This window comes from Xenia sp. Carnegie-2017, unplaced genomic scaffold (assembly GCF_021976095.1).
Source record: "Xenia sp. Carnegie-2017 unplaced genomic scaffold, XeniaSp_v1 HiC_scaffold_3, whole genome shotgun sequence".
NCBI classification, from domain to species: domain Eukaryota; kingdom Metazoa; phylum Cnidaria; class Anthozoa; order Malacalcyonacea; family Xeniidae; genus Xenia; species Xenia sp. Carnegie-2017.
Window position 1 is genome coordinate 1226787 of NW_025813493.1, and position 17029 is coordinate 1243815.

Consider the following 17029-nt stretch of genomic DNA (forward strand, 5'->3'; position numbering starts at 1 on the left):
GGTTATGGGCCCAGAACGCCTAAGTACGATTAGGTAAACCGAATGAATGTGTATGAAATATATTTAATGAAATTTTTGTGTTAAACATGGCTGATGTAAACACGTTGAAATTCGCGAAACTGAATGGGTCGAATTACCGCTCTTGGTCCTTCAACATGTGCTTATATTTGGAGAGTCATGATTTGTTTGAGCATACAGATGGAACGGCTGAAACTCCAACGGAAAGATGCTGATGCAGAAGTGCGACGAAAATTCGTTTCAAGTGCGAAGAAAGCCTGGACATATATATGTTTAGCCATAGAACCCGAATACCAGATTCATGTTAGAGATACAAACACAGCCAAGGAAGCTTGGGATGCCCTGAAAAGGCAGTTTGCTCGTGAATCATTGATGCAAAAAGTAGGCTCAAGACAACAATACTACTCGCATCGTTTTCATCCAGGTAATGATATGATGGAACATGTAAGTCAGTTAAAATCTTTGCACGATCAACTGAAAGAAATGAATGTGTCGATCGATGATAAGGAACTGGCCATGACATTGCTTGCCAGCTTGCCGGAAGAGTTTAAACCCCTGATTACGGCACTAGATGCAGTGGGTGATGAGAATCTATCATATGATAAGGTGAAAAATATGTTATTGAACGATGTTGAAAGGGTGTGAATACAAAAAGCTAAAGAGAATGCATATACAGTACAGGAGAAATATATAAAGGCAAAAGCAACAATAATGAGAAAAATGGTATGGTATTTCGTGGAAAATGTCATAATTGCAAAGAAGTTGGGCACTTCGCCCGTGATTGTCAAAGCGGAATATGAAAAATGGTGGGAACACCTTCCATCAAAAGGAAAAGAATTCAGCTTGGTATGCACAGAAAGAAGATGCTTTGACTAATGAAAGCATTGGTAGCTACTGATCTGCTGAATAAATCAGTATGGATATTGACCCGGGAGCAACACAACACATGACCAGTGAGAAGGATCGCTTAACAGAATACATAGCATTTGACAAACCAAGTATTGTTCATCTAGGAGATAATCGGTCAATATTGGCATTTGGTCAAGGTACTTATCATATTGTGTGTGATCTGGAAATCGTAATCAAGCAATAGCTCTACATGATGTTCTATATCTACCTGATCTTGATAAAAACTTACTCTCTGTTCGAGCAATGATCAAATTAGGTGCAACAGTGGAATTCAAAGGCAAGAGATGTGAAATTGCTAGAAATGGGAAGTTGCTAGCTGTTGGAAATCTTCTAAGTAAACTTTATTTGCTACAAACAAAAGAAGAAGATCATCATGTATACATTTCACAAAAACATTCTATCCTTGAACTATGGCATTATCGATATGGTCATTTAGGTATTGACAATATAAAGAATTGATGAAAGGGAAATGGTTTATGGAATAAGTAATGAAGACAAAAGTAAGGAACGTTCAATTTGTGAAAGTTGCATTATGGGAAAGCAACATAGAACTGAATATCCTAAAGGAGGTGGAAAGCGTGCAACTAATCTCATGGAATTGGTACATAGTGATGTCTGTGGACCAATATTGGTTAACTCATTTGGTGACTCACGGTATTTCGTAACTTTCATTGATGACTTTTCTCGTTACACGTACGTCTATTTTATCAAGAGAAAAAGTGAAGTTTTAGAAAAATTCCAAGAGTTCGTTAATCATGTCACCAACCTCACTGGCAAACCAGTTAAAGTGCTTCTTACCGACAATGGCGGTGAATATTGTTCAAAGGAATTCGAATCATATTTGAAACAAAAAGGAATTAGTCATCAGTTGACAGCTCCTTATAGTCCTGCACAAAACGGTGTCTCAGAAAGGATGAATAGGACACTTGTGGAATCTGCCACGTGTATGATGCATCATGCAAGTCTACCAAGAGAATTTTGGGCTGAATCTGTCAGCACTGCCGCCTATCTTCGAAACCGAAGTCCCAATAGCTCACTTAAAGGAATCACGCCTTATGAAGTCCTTTTTAATCAGAAGCCTAATGTGTCGCACTTGAAAGTATTTGGCTGCTTAGCATTTCTCCATATTCCAACCGAGAATCGTAGAAAATTTGAAAAGAGCCGACGAGTTATTTTTGTTGGTTATCCTGCTGGAACCAAAGGTTATAAACTCTATGATCCATTATCAAAAAGATTTATCCGTGGAAGAGATGTTATGTTCGCTGAAAAGAAATTTTACGAATTTAGTAAGGATTCTTCTGCACAACCCAAATCTTTCTACTATCCCGAAGAAGATAAATCAATCGAAATTCAAGAAAAACAACCTGAAAATGATGAAGGTGACCAAATTGTTGATGAAATGAATGTCAATGAAAATGCGGTGCCTGGTCAACAAGTGGGAGAAAGTTATGAAGAACGTTTCTTGCGAGAGACTGAAAACTTGAATGCAAAAAGGATACGCAGACCTCCACGACAATTTGACGACGAGTGTTATATTGCTGATAACCTCACGGAAGATGTTGATGAGCCTTTAAACATAAAAGAAGCGTGGAGAGGAGAACATGCAAATCAGTGGAAAAAGGCAACTGATTCTGAGTATGACTCTTTAATCAATAATGGAACATGGGAACTCGTTCCTCCACCAAACAACAAGAATATTGTGGGAAGTCGTTGGGTGTTCAAGGTGAAGCACAATTCTGATGGAACTGTCAACAGATTTAAAGCTCGTTTGGTTGCTCAGGGATATTCTCAATCGAAGGGATAGACTACCAAGTATTCTCACCTGTAGTTCGTAACACAACTATAAGATCACTGTTGGCTGTCGCTAATATCTATAATTGGGAGATTCATCAAATGGATGTCCATACAGCGTTCTTGCAAGGAGAATTGCAAGATGAAATATACATGAAACAACCTAATGGTTACGTTGACAAAGATAAACCTGAGTTCGTATGTAAGCAGGAAAGTATTTATGGCCTCAAGCAGGCAGCTAGGTGCTGGAATACCTCTATTGACACCTATCTTACATCAAACGGATACAAGAAATCAACTGCAGATCCATGCGTCTATGTTAAGTCAGTAAAACAAAAAAAGGAAAAGATTAACTTCGTGATAATGGCTATTTATGTTGACGACATGCTATGGTTTCAAATAATTCAGAGATGCTAAAAAGGAAAAGATATGATTGCTGAAAGATATTAAAGTGGACGACTTAGGAGAAGTGAAATATGTTCTTGGAATGGTGATTGAACGAAACCGCAAGACAAGAACACTATCCATTAGTCAGCCAAAATATCTGGAAGGATACTTAAGAGATTTGGGATGGACCAATGCAAACCTGTCACAACACCGATGGAGACTGGAATGAAATTTGAGTCATTGTCAAAAGATGAGACACCAGTGGAGACTCAAAGATATCAAATGGCAATTGGTTGTCTGACCTATGCAGCTACTGCTACTCGTGCCGATATTTCATCGGCAGTCGGAATTTTGTCGAAGTTTATGTCTCGACCGAGCGTAGTACATTGGCAAAGTGTAAAGAGAATCCTCCGGTATTTAAAGGGAACGTTGGATTATGGTTTGTTATTCACGGCTACTAGTTCAGATCCTGTGTTATCCGGATATTCTGATGCAGACTGGGGAGGTGATATTGAGACCAGACGATCAACTTCCGGATATGTGTTTCAAATCCAAAATAATACTGTCAGTTGGAGAACTAAGAGACAGACCTCAGTATCCAGATCAACCACTGAAGCCGAGTACATAGCCTTAAGTTTAGCAAGCCAAGAAATTGTTTGGTTGAGAAGATTGCTTTCAAACATTGGAACACAGCAAGATGAACCATCTATAGTTTTCGAAGACAATCAGGGAGCAATAGAACTTACAAAAAATCCTAAATTCCATAATCGAACCAAACATGTGGACATAGCTTTTCATTTTGTCCGTGAACAAGTCAATCGTGATGTGATGTCTGTGGTATACTGTTCGACAGATAATATGTTAGCAGATATTATGACAAAAGCTCTACCAAGAAAAACTTTTGAGAACTTTCGAGATATGTTGGGAGTCAAGAAAATTAAGTAATTCCCAAGTTAGAGACATCAATCAAAAAAAAAAAAAAAACTTTTTATAGTATGATCATTAAGTGGGAGTGTTGAAGAACTTCATATAAGTCATGCTATAATGATCAAGTATGTCATGTGATGATTATATATTCTGTTCTGTTCGTACTGCTTTTTTTGCGCACACGCTGTTGTTGTTAACTATAATAAATATATCCAAATCAATCAATGGATGTTTTCATTCTTTACCTAAATATTCTTAACACTAACATATCACGATTTAATGAGTAAGTTAGGCTCCAACACATGCTTTATATCTTACTTAAGCCAGACAAGATTATCTAACATATCACGATTTAATGAGTAAGTTAGGCTCCAACACATGCTTTATATCTTACTTATTCAAGCCAGACAAGATTATCTAACATACCACGATTTAATGAGTGAGTTAGGCTCCAACACATGCTTTATATTTTAGTTATGACCAAATAGACATTTTCCCAAATAGACATGTTCTTAAATGGCTCGCCAAAGAAAATTTACTGACTGAGTTGGTGTTCTTTTAGTAGTTTGCAAGATGTGTTTAGCATAACTTCAAGAATTCGCTGGCTATAATTATTTAGAAACAGCTCTATACGCTTGGTATTGATGGGAAGTATTTGGATACATCTCGTACGTAGACTCATAATGATTGTTTTTCTTGGAGATCACGCATAAAACCTGTATTTAGTAAACACTCATTTATCACTCACGTTAGAAGTATAATCATATTCCGAGTTCAAGGACAAGAAAAAATTCACAAGCTCCACAATCTTGTCAAGCTGCTCGTTAGCTACATTCAGCGTCATGACTACTGACTAATGTCATATAGACTTCTGCCCTCTCGATCACTCCAAAAAGCCAAGTTTTTGCCTCATAGAAACAGCAACGTATTTGAAACGCCGCACATGCAGAAAATGATATCAAGAAACTTAAACTCTAGAGTTTATCTTCCTCATCTTACGGTGAATAGTTTAGATTGCCTCACATTTCAATCTATATCTTTCTCTGTTAGCCTTTCATTTCACTGTAAAATCTGGACGACCATACAACAGAGCAAAACTCAGTAAGCTTGAACTAAATCCAAGTTACCATGAAATTACCGAGCAAAAAATATGAATTTTTAATAAAGTTGAATACTAAAAACCATCGCTATGGCAGCCTTGCTTTTTGTATAGACTATATAGTTAAAAATGTTAGGGATAAACTAACCTCTAGGGAATTATCAAACAACGTAGCTTGCCCACGACGACTGGTGCCCAAAACAGTATGAATGAAATATTCTTTTGTATTTGACAACCAACATGGCGGCCATGACGTAACACAAAAACCACCTATAATGTAGTTATTTCGAAAAAAACTGTTGTGCAAATTTTCACAGACTTGCAGACAGCAAGTCAGGGCATGAATGGAAAAAATATTGTCAAAAAAATCTTAATTAATAAGTGGCAGTTATACATCAACAATTGCTAGTATAAAATTTTACTATAGACTCAACATTTCTAATAAAAGAGGTTTGAACAAAAACTGCTTTTCTGAACATTGCTATTCTGCTCAAAGTAATTGATAAAGTTAGTCTTTTAATATCTACAAAATATATTTATCGTATTGTTCCCAGTGGCGTAACTAGAACGTTAATTGTGGGGTGGTGGGGTGGTGCATACTCATATATTCCGTTTTGCCCTACTGATTTCTTTTGAAAGTAATTTGAATTTCATCCCCCGAATTAACGTTCTAGCTACGCCTCTGATTGTTCCGTTAATCATATTCCAATCTAATTTACGAGCCTAGTTTAAATTATCTAACATATTTAAGAGATAGGAGTAAAAAGGGATTTGCATTTGTTATACATCCCTCTGCATTTATTAATTAAATCTTTCAATGGTTAAATATATAATTTCATAAACACTGTAGTTTTGTTCCTGAACTTAAAGATTGAAATAGCACAACTGAATGAGAGTAGTATCAATAAAGGTTTATGATTAGTAAATAACGTAATATTTTTACACAAAATAAGAAAAAAACAACATTTTTTATACATTAAAGATTATTTTATGAATTTTATATATTTAATGTAACTTTTTTGTTAACTGGAGCTCCTTTCAAGTAAAATGAACATTTTTTGAAAGGTGATCTGAGCTTCACCTTGATTGACCACTTATCTCTATACCTTGGAAGTGAGTAGCTATATATAGGTTGCAATTAAGATATTTCGTCTTAACCCATATCCAAATCAAATGGTATTAAATCAGTAATTTATAGTATAGATTATTTGTCATAGATGGTCTAAGCACTGTATCTGTACCCTAGCTGGCTTATTGTCAAATAAGCGAATTTGCTCCAATATTTTATACATTAAAGGCTGCAGTGAAGTCAAATGCCTTTAAATATTCTTTTCCACATTAGGTGGTATATTTTTGCTATTTTTCATGATGTTTTTAATAACAGTAAGAAAGTTTTTTGTAGTTCTTTAAAGAAGCATCGACTTTTTCATGTATTTTGAGAAACACTTGTCTTTGTGTTGACTCAACAAGAAAAAACGTTTTCCCTTTTGCACAAAGGAAGCCTTAATTGTCATGCTCAGTTTCTTATGGGTAGCTTACATTCGCTAAGTTGTAAGTTATACTAAGAAAAATAAGGCATATTCCATTCTTTTATCTTCTATAAAAATATAATGGACCATCATTAAGAGGTAAGCCCAATAATTATATATTTTAAAGCGTGCATTTTTAAAATAAATTTGTAGCATGAAGGTTTTTTTATTGAAGACGTTTTTTTGTCGAGACACATAAGACATCTTCAACAGTCTTAGATACAACTAGCTAAATGAAAAATCTAATTAAAAAATTACATTGCATTAAATTACATGATAGGATTAACAGGAATAGTGTTTAATTTGACCCATAAGAAATTGAGGAAAGATATACGTACATGAAACTATCACATGATCAGTGACGTAGCAAACCCGCAAGTTTCTTCTTGCTATGTAAACATTTTGTTGTTCATAATACTATGAATTTTTAATAAAACGAATGATGCTGATGATAAAAATTACGTATCATGAATAAATCGAGGGATGGCTACGCCACTATCCATAAAGGAAAAAAATTGAAAAATCGTGAAATAAAATTTTGGATGTGATGTGAGCGAAAAGAAGCGTTTTTTATATCTCTAACATAAGGATGAAGTTTTGTGTTAATTTTAAATCACGAAAATCATTTAGGTAGCGCGCAATGTGTTTCTGTTTAATTGACGATATTGAAATGAAAAGATTTTCCAAAGATTACAGTCATTAAATTTTGTGTCGTCCGGTTTACTTTTTTGATTAAATCTAAGGACGAAAACAAATTAAAGGATTTTTCTTTACAGGCATTTAAATGCGTTACATATACTATCATTGCGAATTTTACTTACTATTTGCCTTTAAAAATCAGCAATGATAATGATATTACCGAGTCTAATGTTTTAGTTATCAGCTTCTTTGGTGTACTTGTAGAAACATCTAGTTTTTTCTTAACAGGTCTGCAGATATTAAAAAAACATGAACTGCATTAGGCTTAAAGATATATAGGTAAGCCAATATCTCTGGAAAATTAGATAATTAGAACAGCTTTCAATTAGGAAGGTGAAACTATCATTGCGAATTTTTCTTACTATTTGCCTTACTACCAAGTTTGTTTTATTTATCAGCTTCTTTGGTGTACTTGAAGAAACATCAAGTTTTTTTTAAAAGGTCTGCAGATATTAAGAAACTTGGCTGCATTGGGCTTAAAGATAGATAGGTAAGCAATATATGTGAAAATTAGATAATTAGAACAGCTTTCAATCAGGTGAAACTACATGGTGCTTAATTCATGGTCAGATTTGAAGGTCAATTAGAGCAATAATTCTCGGAATTTTAGTAAAATTGATATTTAGTAAAGAAATAGGTTTTGTAAAGTATAAAGTTTAGTGAAGTAGAAACTTTAGCAAAAAAAAGAAGGTTAAGTAAGGCCGGAGATTTTGTAAAGAGAAGAAGGTTAAGTAAGGAAAAAGGTTTTGTAAAGAAAAGGAACTTAACTAAGGAAGGATGCTAAATAAAGAATAAAGTTTATTGTGCAAGATATACGAATTTTATTCACTATGTCTTGCATCTAACAGTACAAAGAAGCTAATAAAGCAAATACAACTAATTCATGACGATCCTCTTTGCAAATTTTTAATTTAAGTGGAAGCAGATATCAATCCTTAGTTTTTATAATTTGTTTATTTTGAAAAAACACGACGTGCTATATAAACGTGTAAGTTCTATTAAATGTAGAAACCATATCATGCCATGAAGAATAAAGTATAATAGTTACAAAATATCTCTTTAAAGAAGGCAGCTAACAACATGGTAAAACTAAAAAAACTGCAGTTATTTTGAGTATGATTTTATGACATCAGCTTCATTTAGATAAACTCACATTTTCTCCATTTCATTGATTGAAACAATATTTTTTATTACTTCATGAAATTAACACAATTTTTTTGCATATTTCCTCATAAACAAACATATATTTACATGATGTGTTGAAAGATATACTGAATATTGTCATGAAATTATAAATATTTATGAAAAGTCTTCATGGTTTAATTTTCATTTCACTGGTTTTCAAGTCATAAAAACCACTCCATTGCATAAATTCACCATTTAGGTTGGAGAAATAACAATCATTATACCACCAAGCACCTTTATTGGAAGTAGCGCAATTTCCACTATATATATCATTATCTGAATCTTTGGTTGAAAACTTCATGTTCTTGTGCCCGGATAATGCATCCCAAGCAGTTCCTGAAAAGTAGAAATAGTTCTACAGTTTTCTGGTGATTTGTATTTAAAACTGATTACAAGGCTGTTGGAATCATTCTGTCATTATTCACAATAAACTTTATACGCAGCATTCCATGCATTTAATGATGCATTTATATTATGTTAGAGTATTTACTAATCATTTTTTTTTCGTGTTTGTGATTCAAACACACAGGAATAAAAAGAAAGTTAAAACATGAGTTATTTACCCTTTTTGCAAAGAACATTCAAGTCTTTAGATATGGCGATCCAACCTTCAAAGAAGTTGTCATGAGTAACAATAAATCATCTTCATTCTCAGACATGTTTAAAATTAACGCACAGCAATTTAAAATTCCGTCTTTATATTGCCAGTTCAAGCCTCCCATTGACCATTCAAAATTACGCATTATACATTTGTTATTTTATAAATTTCTTGCTAAAGGCTTACATTTTGCATGCTTTTTGCAGAAAACCTCTTCATATCATTAAATTTACAAATCTGCTCTTTTGCGCTATACTCTTTCACCGGATTGCACCTGCGGAAAAAGCTCGAACAAAGGCAAACGAGTCATAGGCCTGTTTCAAATGTCGCATTTACATGAGCCGAATGCATTCAAAACAAACATAGATGACTAATTTTGTCGCATTCTCTTTTGTTTTAAATGCGTTCGACCCATGTAAAATGCAACGTTTTAGACGGGCTAAAGAAATACGAGCTATGCTTGTAGATAATATTCAGATAATTATTATCTTTCTGAGGAATAAATATTGTCTTTAAAGTTACTGAATATCCTGCTCTTCAAAATGATCTTGCTAATGCATTGTATATTGTCTGAATGTAAAGTCGAATGCATTGTAAATTATCTTTCTTGCGGTTGACATTTCAGACGATACATTTCTTTAACATTAGGAATTGTTCATATGAGATTGGCCAGCCCGCTCAAGCCGTACTAGCTAGTTTGCCGGGCCAATTTGTATTCGCATTCATGTGAGGTGGGCTAGCCAAGCTGAAATGTTGTATTTAATTTCTGCCAACAAATATTGTATTTTGTGGGAAAATTAAATTGTGTTTAGACTCATACATTCAACAGGAATTACTGATGTAAGTATTAAAATATATTATACAACACTGAGTTTTCATTTTACATATTGTAGTGCATGTGGGAGATCCAATCACAATCACATTATAATATTGTTACCGTTTGTCATAAAGTTGTTGTAGCTGACTTATTTAACAACTTGCTGTAAATCCTGTTTCAAAATGGAATAAATAAATTGCAAAGGTAAAATTTGTTAAGACTTTTACTTTGACCCTACTCTCATTTTCCAGAACATTATTTCTACATCTAGCCTTATATCATTGCTCTTACTCCTATATTAAGTAATGAATGGTATTTAATTTTTATTATATTAGACCTTTAAAATTCTTTATTGACTTGATGATATACCTGTAGTGTTGTCCGAGACTTAATTTATATTTATGTTTGAATGAATTTCAGTTACGTTTATATATGTATAAATATATTATATGTTTAGTGGTGTTGAGAAAAAGTACAAAACTACAGATTCATCCTGACAAGCCTGTTTCGTGATTGCTCACTCTTCAGGGGATTTAATGAATAAAATACTTAAATGCTTAAAATATATATACAAGATGATGGAAGTTAGTGTATGAATCAAGGTGTATAGTTACAAGTTGGATGACGGAAGTTAGCGTATTAATTAAGGTGTATAGTTACAAATTACATAGGAGTGTTTTGGATCTATGGCGACAAGAGGAAACAAGTTCATTGCTTTTATTGAGGGATGATTTGGATGGTTGGTAGAAGATGAAGAATTTTTCTTTGAGGCAAAGGTTGCATCTTTTACTAGTGCTGTCGTATGGTTTGCTGGGTGTGATGATATTCCATGAGATGTCGTGGTCAATGTTGCTGTCTTTAAGTGTCCAAATGTGCTTACTGAGTTCGGTCGAATTTCGTAGTTTTTTGTGGCGGAAAGAGGCAGTGTGATTTCTATGTCTAGTCTTAAATTCGTTTTCTGTAAGTCCAATGTACGTCTCAGTTGTGTTATTGTCCTTGCGTTTCACAGTAGCTTGGTGGACGACGGATGACTGTAGGCAGTTTCCGTTAAGTGAGCAGTTTTGTTTTTGTCGGCAGTTGCATGTTTTTGTATGTGTCTTTTTGTTCACGGTATTGTCAATAGTTTTGTGTGATGTTCTCAGTACATGTTTGTTATGATTGTTGATTATTTGTTCGATATTGTTCATGCAGCTGTAGCTGAGTTTGATGGTGTTACGGTTGAATATTTTCCTGAGTTTATGGTCTATGGGAAGTGTTTGTCGATTAATGAAAGGAATTTGTGGCCAATGTTCCTGTAGACGTTTTTGCTAAATGGAGGAATGTAACAATGTATATTTTGTCGGAGTCTGTTTCTCCGTTTGGTAGTAGCGTCTGAGTCGAATTTTAGTGTGTATCGGTATCCGTTTTCGTCGAGTGCTTTTTGGTATGGTGCAGTTATTTGGTCAAATGATGCTTTGTCGGATGATAGGGATGATAGACGTTTGTTGATGGCGGCGGGTATGTTCTTCGTTGAAATTATGGAGATATGCCTCTGTGATCTTATAAACCAAAACGTACAATTAAAATATCATTGAAAAGTCTAGAAGAGAAGTAATGTTCTACTTTGAGCTACAGAAGTAGGGTACATTTGTACAATTCATTACCAAAATATATTGTATAAGCTGTTTCAGTGAATATCCTAATTATAATACTTCGTTTTAAATGATGAACTAAAATACAAAATACAACATGGAAAGAAAATCGTAGGTTTCTGTGATTTGGTGTAGTTGTTTTAGTGTGGAAGTGGCTGAGAATTGAGGAGGTTTGTGGAATTGACCTTTCAGAATAAATGAAATCATCTTCGATTATAAAACAAGCTTTGGAGTAATAAAACTATTGAAACTGCATCAGCACGAACTTTGCAATGTTATTTGGCCCAAAAATGAGCCTCTACTTGGAGTCAAGTTAATTGAGCCTTATATCAAAAGCAGTTCAGCACAACAATCACCATACGCAATCAAATTTCGTAAGTTCAACGTAAAGGCATTTCTTTCATTTTTTTCGTAATCCTCCATTCTTGCTATATGTAATGACATTTAGTAGCCTTCAACAATCAGTTATTACGTACTTATCAATTAAAAAACGCAATATTATCTCGAAATACTGTATTACTAGCAGCAATTGCAATATAAACACTAGCTCAAATTTTCAAACTAGGAACCAACATGGCGGACATTGATCAGGTGATCAATATTGCCCAATCAACGTAAGCTAAACGGGTAACAATCATTGAGCTCTATAATTACTGGAGGGGATAAGGGGCCTGGACCCCGTGGTCAAAAACATGGCGGTAATGGCGGATTTTGGTTGTCAAAACTTCCACTTTGAGAAAAATTTTTAACATTCGCTCCCTCCTGAATCCGGATCTTTATTCCTGCTTGTATTAATGACAACCAGCGAAAACAACCCCGATACCGTAAGCATAAAATATTGAAAATAATGCTTCAGGTTTTTGTGAAAAAGACGCACACATTTAAATAAGGTAAATCTACTGTAAAATAACGTATATTTTGCCAAGTAATGCTTTAGCTATATTAGAAATAAATATCTAACGGCATTCTTTACACTGTCAATCTGTCGTTAAGCTTTAATGCATAATCCCATGCGCATTGCTTCTGTTTTTCGACTGTTTGTTAACAGCTTGGTGCAACTGTCTTTTCTTGATGGGTAAATCTTAGGTAAAACGTCCAAAAAGGAGTTAGAAAAATTTAGCTTACCCTTACGACTTAAGTCGACTGGAAATATATTATAAGTAGGTATGTCACTTTTTTTATTTTTTTTGGTAGGATTGATTCTGGGTGTCTTATAAGGTATTATGATATTCTGATAAATCTATTGAGAACTTATGAAGAAAATATCTTGAACTAGAAGAGCAAAAGAACGAAATTCAGAAATTCTATAATCATGTTGTTGGTTCTGTTTGAGCGAAGATATTAGAAACTGGATTGTCATTGACAACCATGGATCTACTACTGAACAGAACTTCATTCCCATTGAAAATACGATTTCTTAAATTAAAGTGCATTGGTTTCTCTGACATAGCACTTTTCTTATTGCTGCATGAAGGCAAACTTGTTTAAATAATTATAATGTAGGTGAAGATATTTATGTTGTATAATTGTTAGGTACAGTCATTATTTATAATATTATGGCCTTGTGTAATGTATGTCAAGAACAACATATTAATACTCAAAATGCGTTAACCTTTTTGCACTACTTTTTATCTTGTGTCCTTAGGTATTAGTGCCTCTTTTCATTTTTCTAGGTTCAAACAACTTGACAAACTTTGAATTTTTACATTATGCTTGAATTTTTCTTTTTGTCTTTTAGGTAAAAAATATCCATTGAATGACTTAAAATCAAGTTTTCTAAGAGAATGAAGTAAATTTTGTATAAAGAAACTATACATAATTGGAAAAGTCTCATGTTGAAGACAAATGGCACTTCTTTTACTAGATTGCTATTCTTATTCTTTTAAATAATATCGTAATTCTTCATAAGACATAAAAAGTTCTTTGCCATCAATTTTTGCTTCTTCCTCATTCAACTTCATTACAACCAATGCATCTTATGTGAATTTTTAATCACCTGGAATTGAAAAACGTATGGATTTTGTCAGATGATGCAATACTATATTTAATGTTCCATGCATGTGTCATTATAAGCTTTTCTTGAGCAAAATTTCAAGGTAGGAGCATAATTTGGCACATTATTGAACAAAGTAGTTTTTATCTTGATTTTGATGTACTAACCTGTTTACTACACTTTATAACAAACAATTCATTTACAGAAACACCAGATGGCATTTAAAACTGTTAGCATAAAGCAAACTTTTACACACCATCATCATGATAGTCCATAATCTGTCAAATTGTACAGGTATTTTTTATTGTACGACATGTACCAAAGAGTTAATTAATTAATCCTGCACTGCATTTGATTTCAATACAGCTCTGTTCTTAATATTTGCTTCATATTTTCGGAAAAATATGAAAAAATCCTTCATTTCTTGGAGGTAAACTCAGTTGAAACAAGAGGTTTTAAGATACGAATATCTCGATAAGAATTGGTTGCTTTGCCTCCTCTAGCAAGCGATTAAGTAAAGAACAAATAAGACTGAATAAACATAACTTAAATTACAACTTAGGAGTAAAAACATTGACAAAATATATTCCATCACACTTCAAGTATTGACTTAAAACATAACACTGAACACTTTAAATAGTAAACAATCTTACGTTGCTTACCGGTGTCGTGAAATGTTTCCTTTTCAGGCATTTCTTCAGCATCCGTATACCAAACAAGTTTGCAACATGTTTTAAAAATAAAATTTCTAAAAAGTTTTTGTGCTTTGCATTGAAATTTTATATAATCATAATTGTGGTTGTCAAATCCGGGTGGGCGAAAAAAAATTTATTTAATGAGCCCGCGTCTTTCCGCTGACTTTGACAACCAAAATCCGCCATGTTTTTGACCACGCAGCCGCGCGCTGATAATTTATATTAATTTTGATGACGTTTCCCCTCCAAGTCTTATAGAACTCAATGGTAACAATAGATGTCCCAACTCTTTCTTATAGAGGGCTCTGAGGGCAACGGGTCTGGGGCGAGCGCGGAGCCGCCATTTTCGTGACTACTTGCAAGTTAAACTTGTAATAAAACTGTGTGAAATTGGTTAATGAGCATAAGAATAAAGCAATTCAGCCTTGTTTAATGGAAATTTTAAATATATCGGAAACCACAATATAGCTTTTGGCGTTATTGTGAATAATTACTGCAAACCAAACTCAATTTTGCAGATTTTAGCTATATTCGATATTGACTAGTTCGTGCTTTGAAACTAATCGTGACCCACTGCTAGACGTTTTTACGTATGTGAACGTATATTCTCGCAGTTTTCAACTACAGCACCAAGATATTTGTTATCATTTCTTATAATTTACCAGCGATAAAGAAAATACTCGACATTTTGGTTGCATATTCTCGGCCGGGAAAACACGTTACTACACATACATCCAGATCTGAATCAATGCTTTGGCAGGTATAAGGTATGTCAAAATAAATCACTGCTGCTCATTTGTGGTTATATTTACATTTAGAAACCGTAGAGGCGACTTAACTGGTAAAAATATATTCTTTAGAAAGTCATTACTAATAATCTTATTCTAAAATTAAAAGTATTTTGAATTTACAATAGAGCTGCTTTAATTTATTTTGACTTAAACTGTGCCTACCATTGAATTAGTCTTATCCATAGTTGGACAAAGTTTTGTTTTGAAGAACTGTAGTCACGGAACTTTGCTTAGGTAGTATATATATTGCAATGAGATCCAGGTATAAAAATTTAATGCAGACAAATTACAAAGGTTTTTTCCTGGAAAATTATGAATTTAAAATATTTGTTAGATGCAGTGGCTCTTTAATATTCTATTAATTTAATGTGAAGTTGTTGATTTCTTTATTGCTTGCAATGCAGAACGGTATAGGCTTTTATTTGGTGAAGCATTTGGGTATTATAAAACAATTCTGCTGTTGAAGAACAGTCTTATTTGCTACAAATGTCACTGTTTGTACAGACTTTCACATTGTATATGAATCTGATCCAAGTTTTAATCTATCTTAAAAAAATAATAAGTTCAGTAATGACAACACTTCTGCATGTTTTCCAAATTATAAAGACCAAAGACCACACCAAATCATTAATTATGTAAAGACCAGAACAAATCATTGATAAATTGAACATGCTCTGGTTTGATACAGTCAGAATGTATTTCATTACCATTAATGTATTTTACCCAGCTGTTTCAGTAAATATTTTTATTATGATTACTGATACTATACTTTCAAAGGATTCCTAAAGATGCAAAATACAATATTCGAAAGTTATATTATTTATATGGTTAGCAATAATTATCTCTTGAAATGGTTAAGAACTTGTAAATTAGAGTAATTTCCGAACATAATGATAAGTCATAATCTTTCTATAAGAACAGGCTTTGTATGTAAGAAAACTATTTAATCGTTAGCATTAGAGAAATATTTCCAATGATTTTCACTCGAAAACAATCTTCGTAAATAAACCTTTAGATAAAGATCAGTTAGACACAATATGCTACACAATCCAGTCTATCGTAAGCCATTTCTTTCTTTTTCTTGATCCATAATTATGGCGGTATGCAGTTACATGTTTTAGCTATCAAATAATCAATTATTGTAGCCATACCTCCAAAAAATCAAAATATTTTCTCAAAACACAAACAAACTTGTAGTAATCGCCATATAAACACTAGTTGAAATTTTAAAATTAGGAACAAAAATGGCGGAAATTAATCATGTGATCGATATTGTCCAGTAAACGTTCGCAAACCAGAGAACAATACATGTCCCAACTCTTACAAATAGAGGGCTCTGTTCGGTGTATGTAAAGTTTTACGTATGAAACAGACCTTACTTGATGGCGTACCTGGGTATTTTCCGAGGCTCAATTGATATATTTTTGTGTTTCATGCTTATAAATGTGAATTGGCCATGTAAACTTAAATAAATTTCTGTTATGTTTTAGGTTGCTGTTATAAGTTCATAAAAAACATTTAAATGTAAGAACAAGTTATAATGTAAATATCATTTAGGCATTGAAACTTGCATTTACAATTAATTACTAGGGGCTTACTTGAATGCTTGCATTGTGTAACAAAGATTTCAGTCAATGATCATTAGACAATGATATTCACAGTATAGATTCTCTCTTATGTACCAAATAATTTAATCGTGTTTATTTGCTACATGTTGTTCATGTGCTAGGTTATCATTACCTAATTTACAAAGCTGCAGTTGAATTTGCATTTAATGTTGATGATAAGCTAATCACAATCATTACATGTCGCAATCAATCGTTGCAACAGAATCGTTCGCAAATTGGAACGACTTTTTATGTTTGTTTGTTGTATTTTTTCGGTAAGTTTTTAAGTTCAAAATTAATTATACTTTTATTGACAAACAAGGCTTTAGTTCGAAACCAACCGTTACTATCCG

At 33.4% G+C, this 17029-nt stretch overlaps 1 protein-coding gene across 1 annotated transcript in view; it reads right to left on the minus strand.

Moving 5' to 3' along the window:
- Positions 1–8251: 8251 nt before the first annotated feature.
- Positions 8252–17029, minus strand: part of LOC124454069 (techylectin-5B-like) — a 34135-nt gene continuing 25357 nt past the window's right edge. The window contains exon 5 of the mRNA XM_047004873.1: positions 8252–8880. Within this exon, the coding sequence (XP_046860829.1) occupies positions 8672–8880 (209 nt within the window). The 3' untranslated portion in view covers positions 8252–8671. The remainder of the gene's footprint in view (positions 8881–17029) is intronic.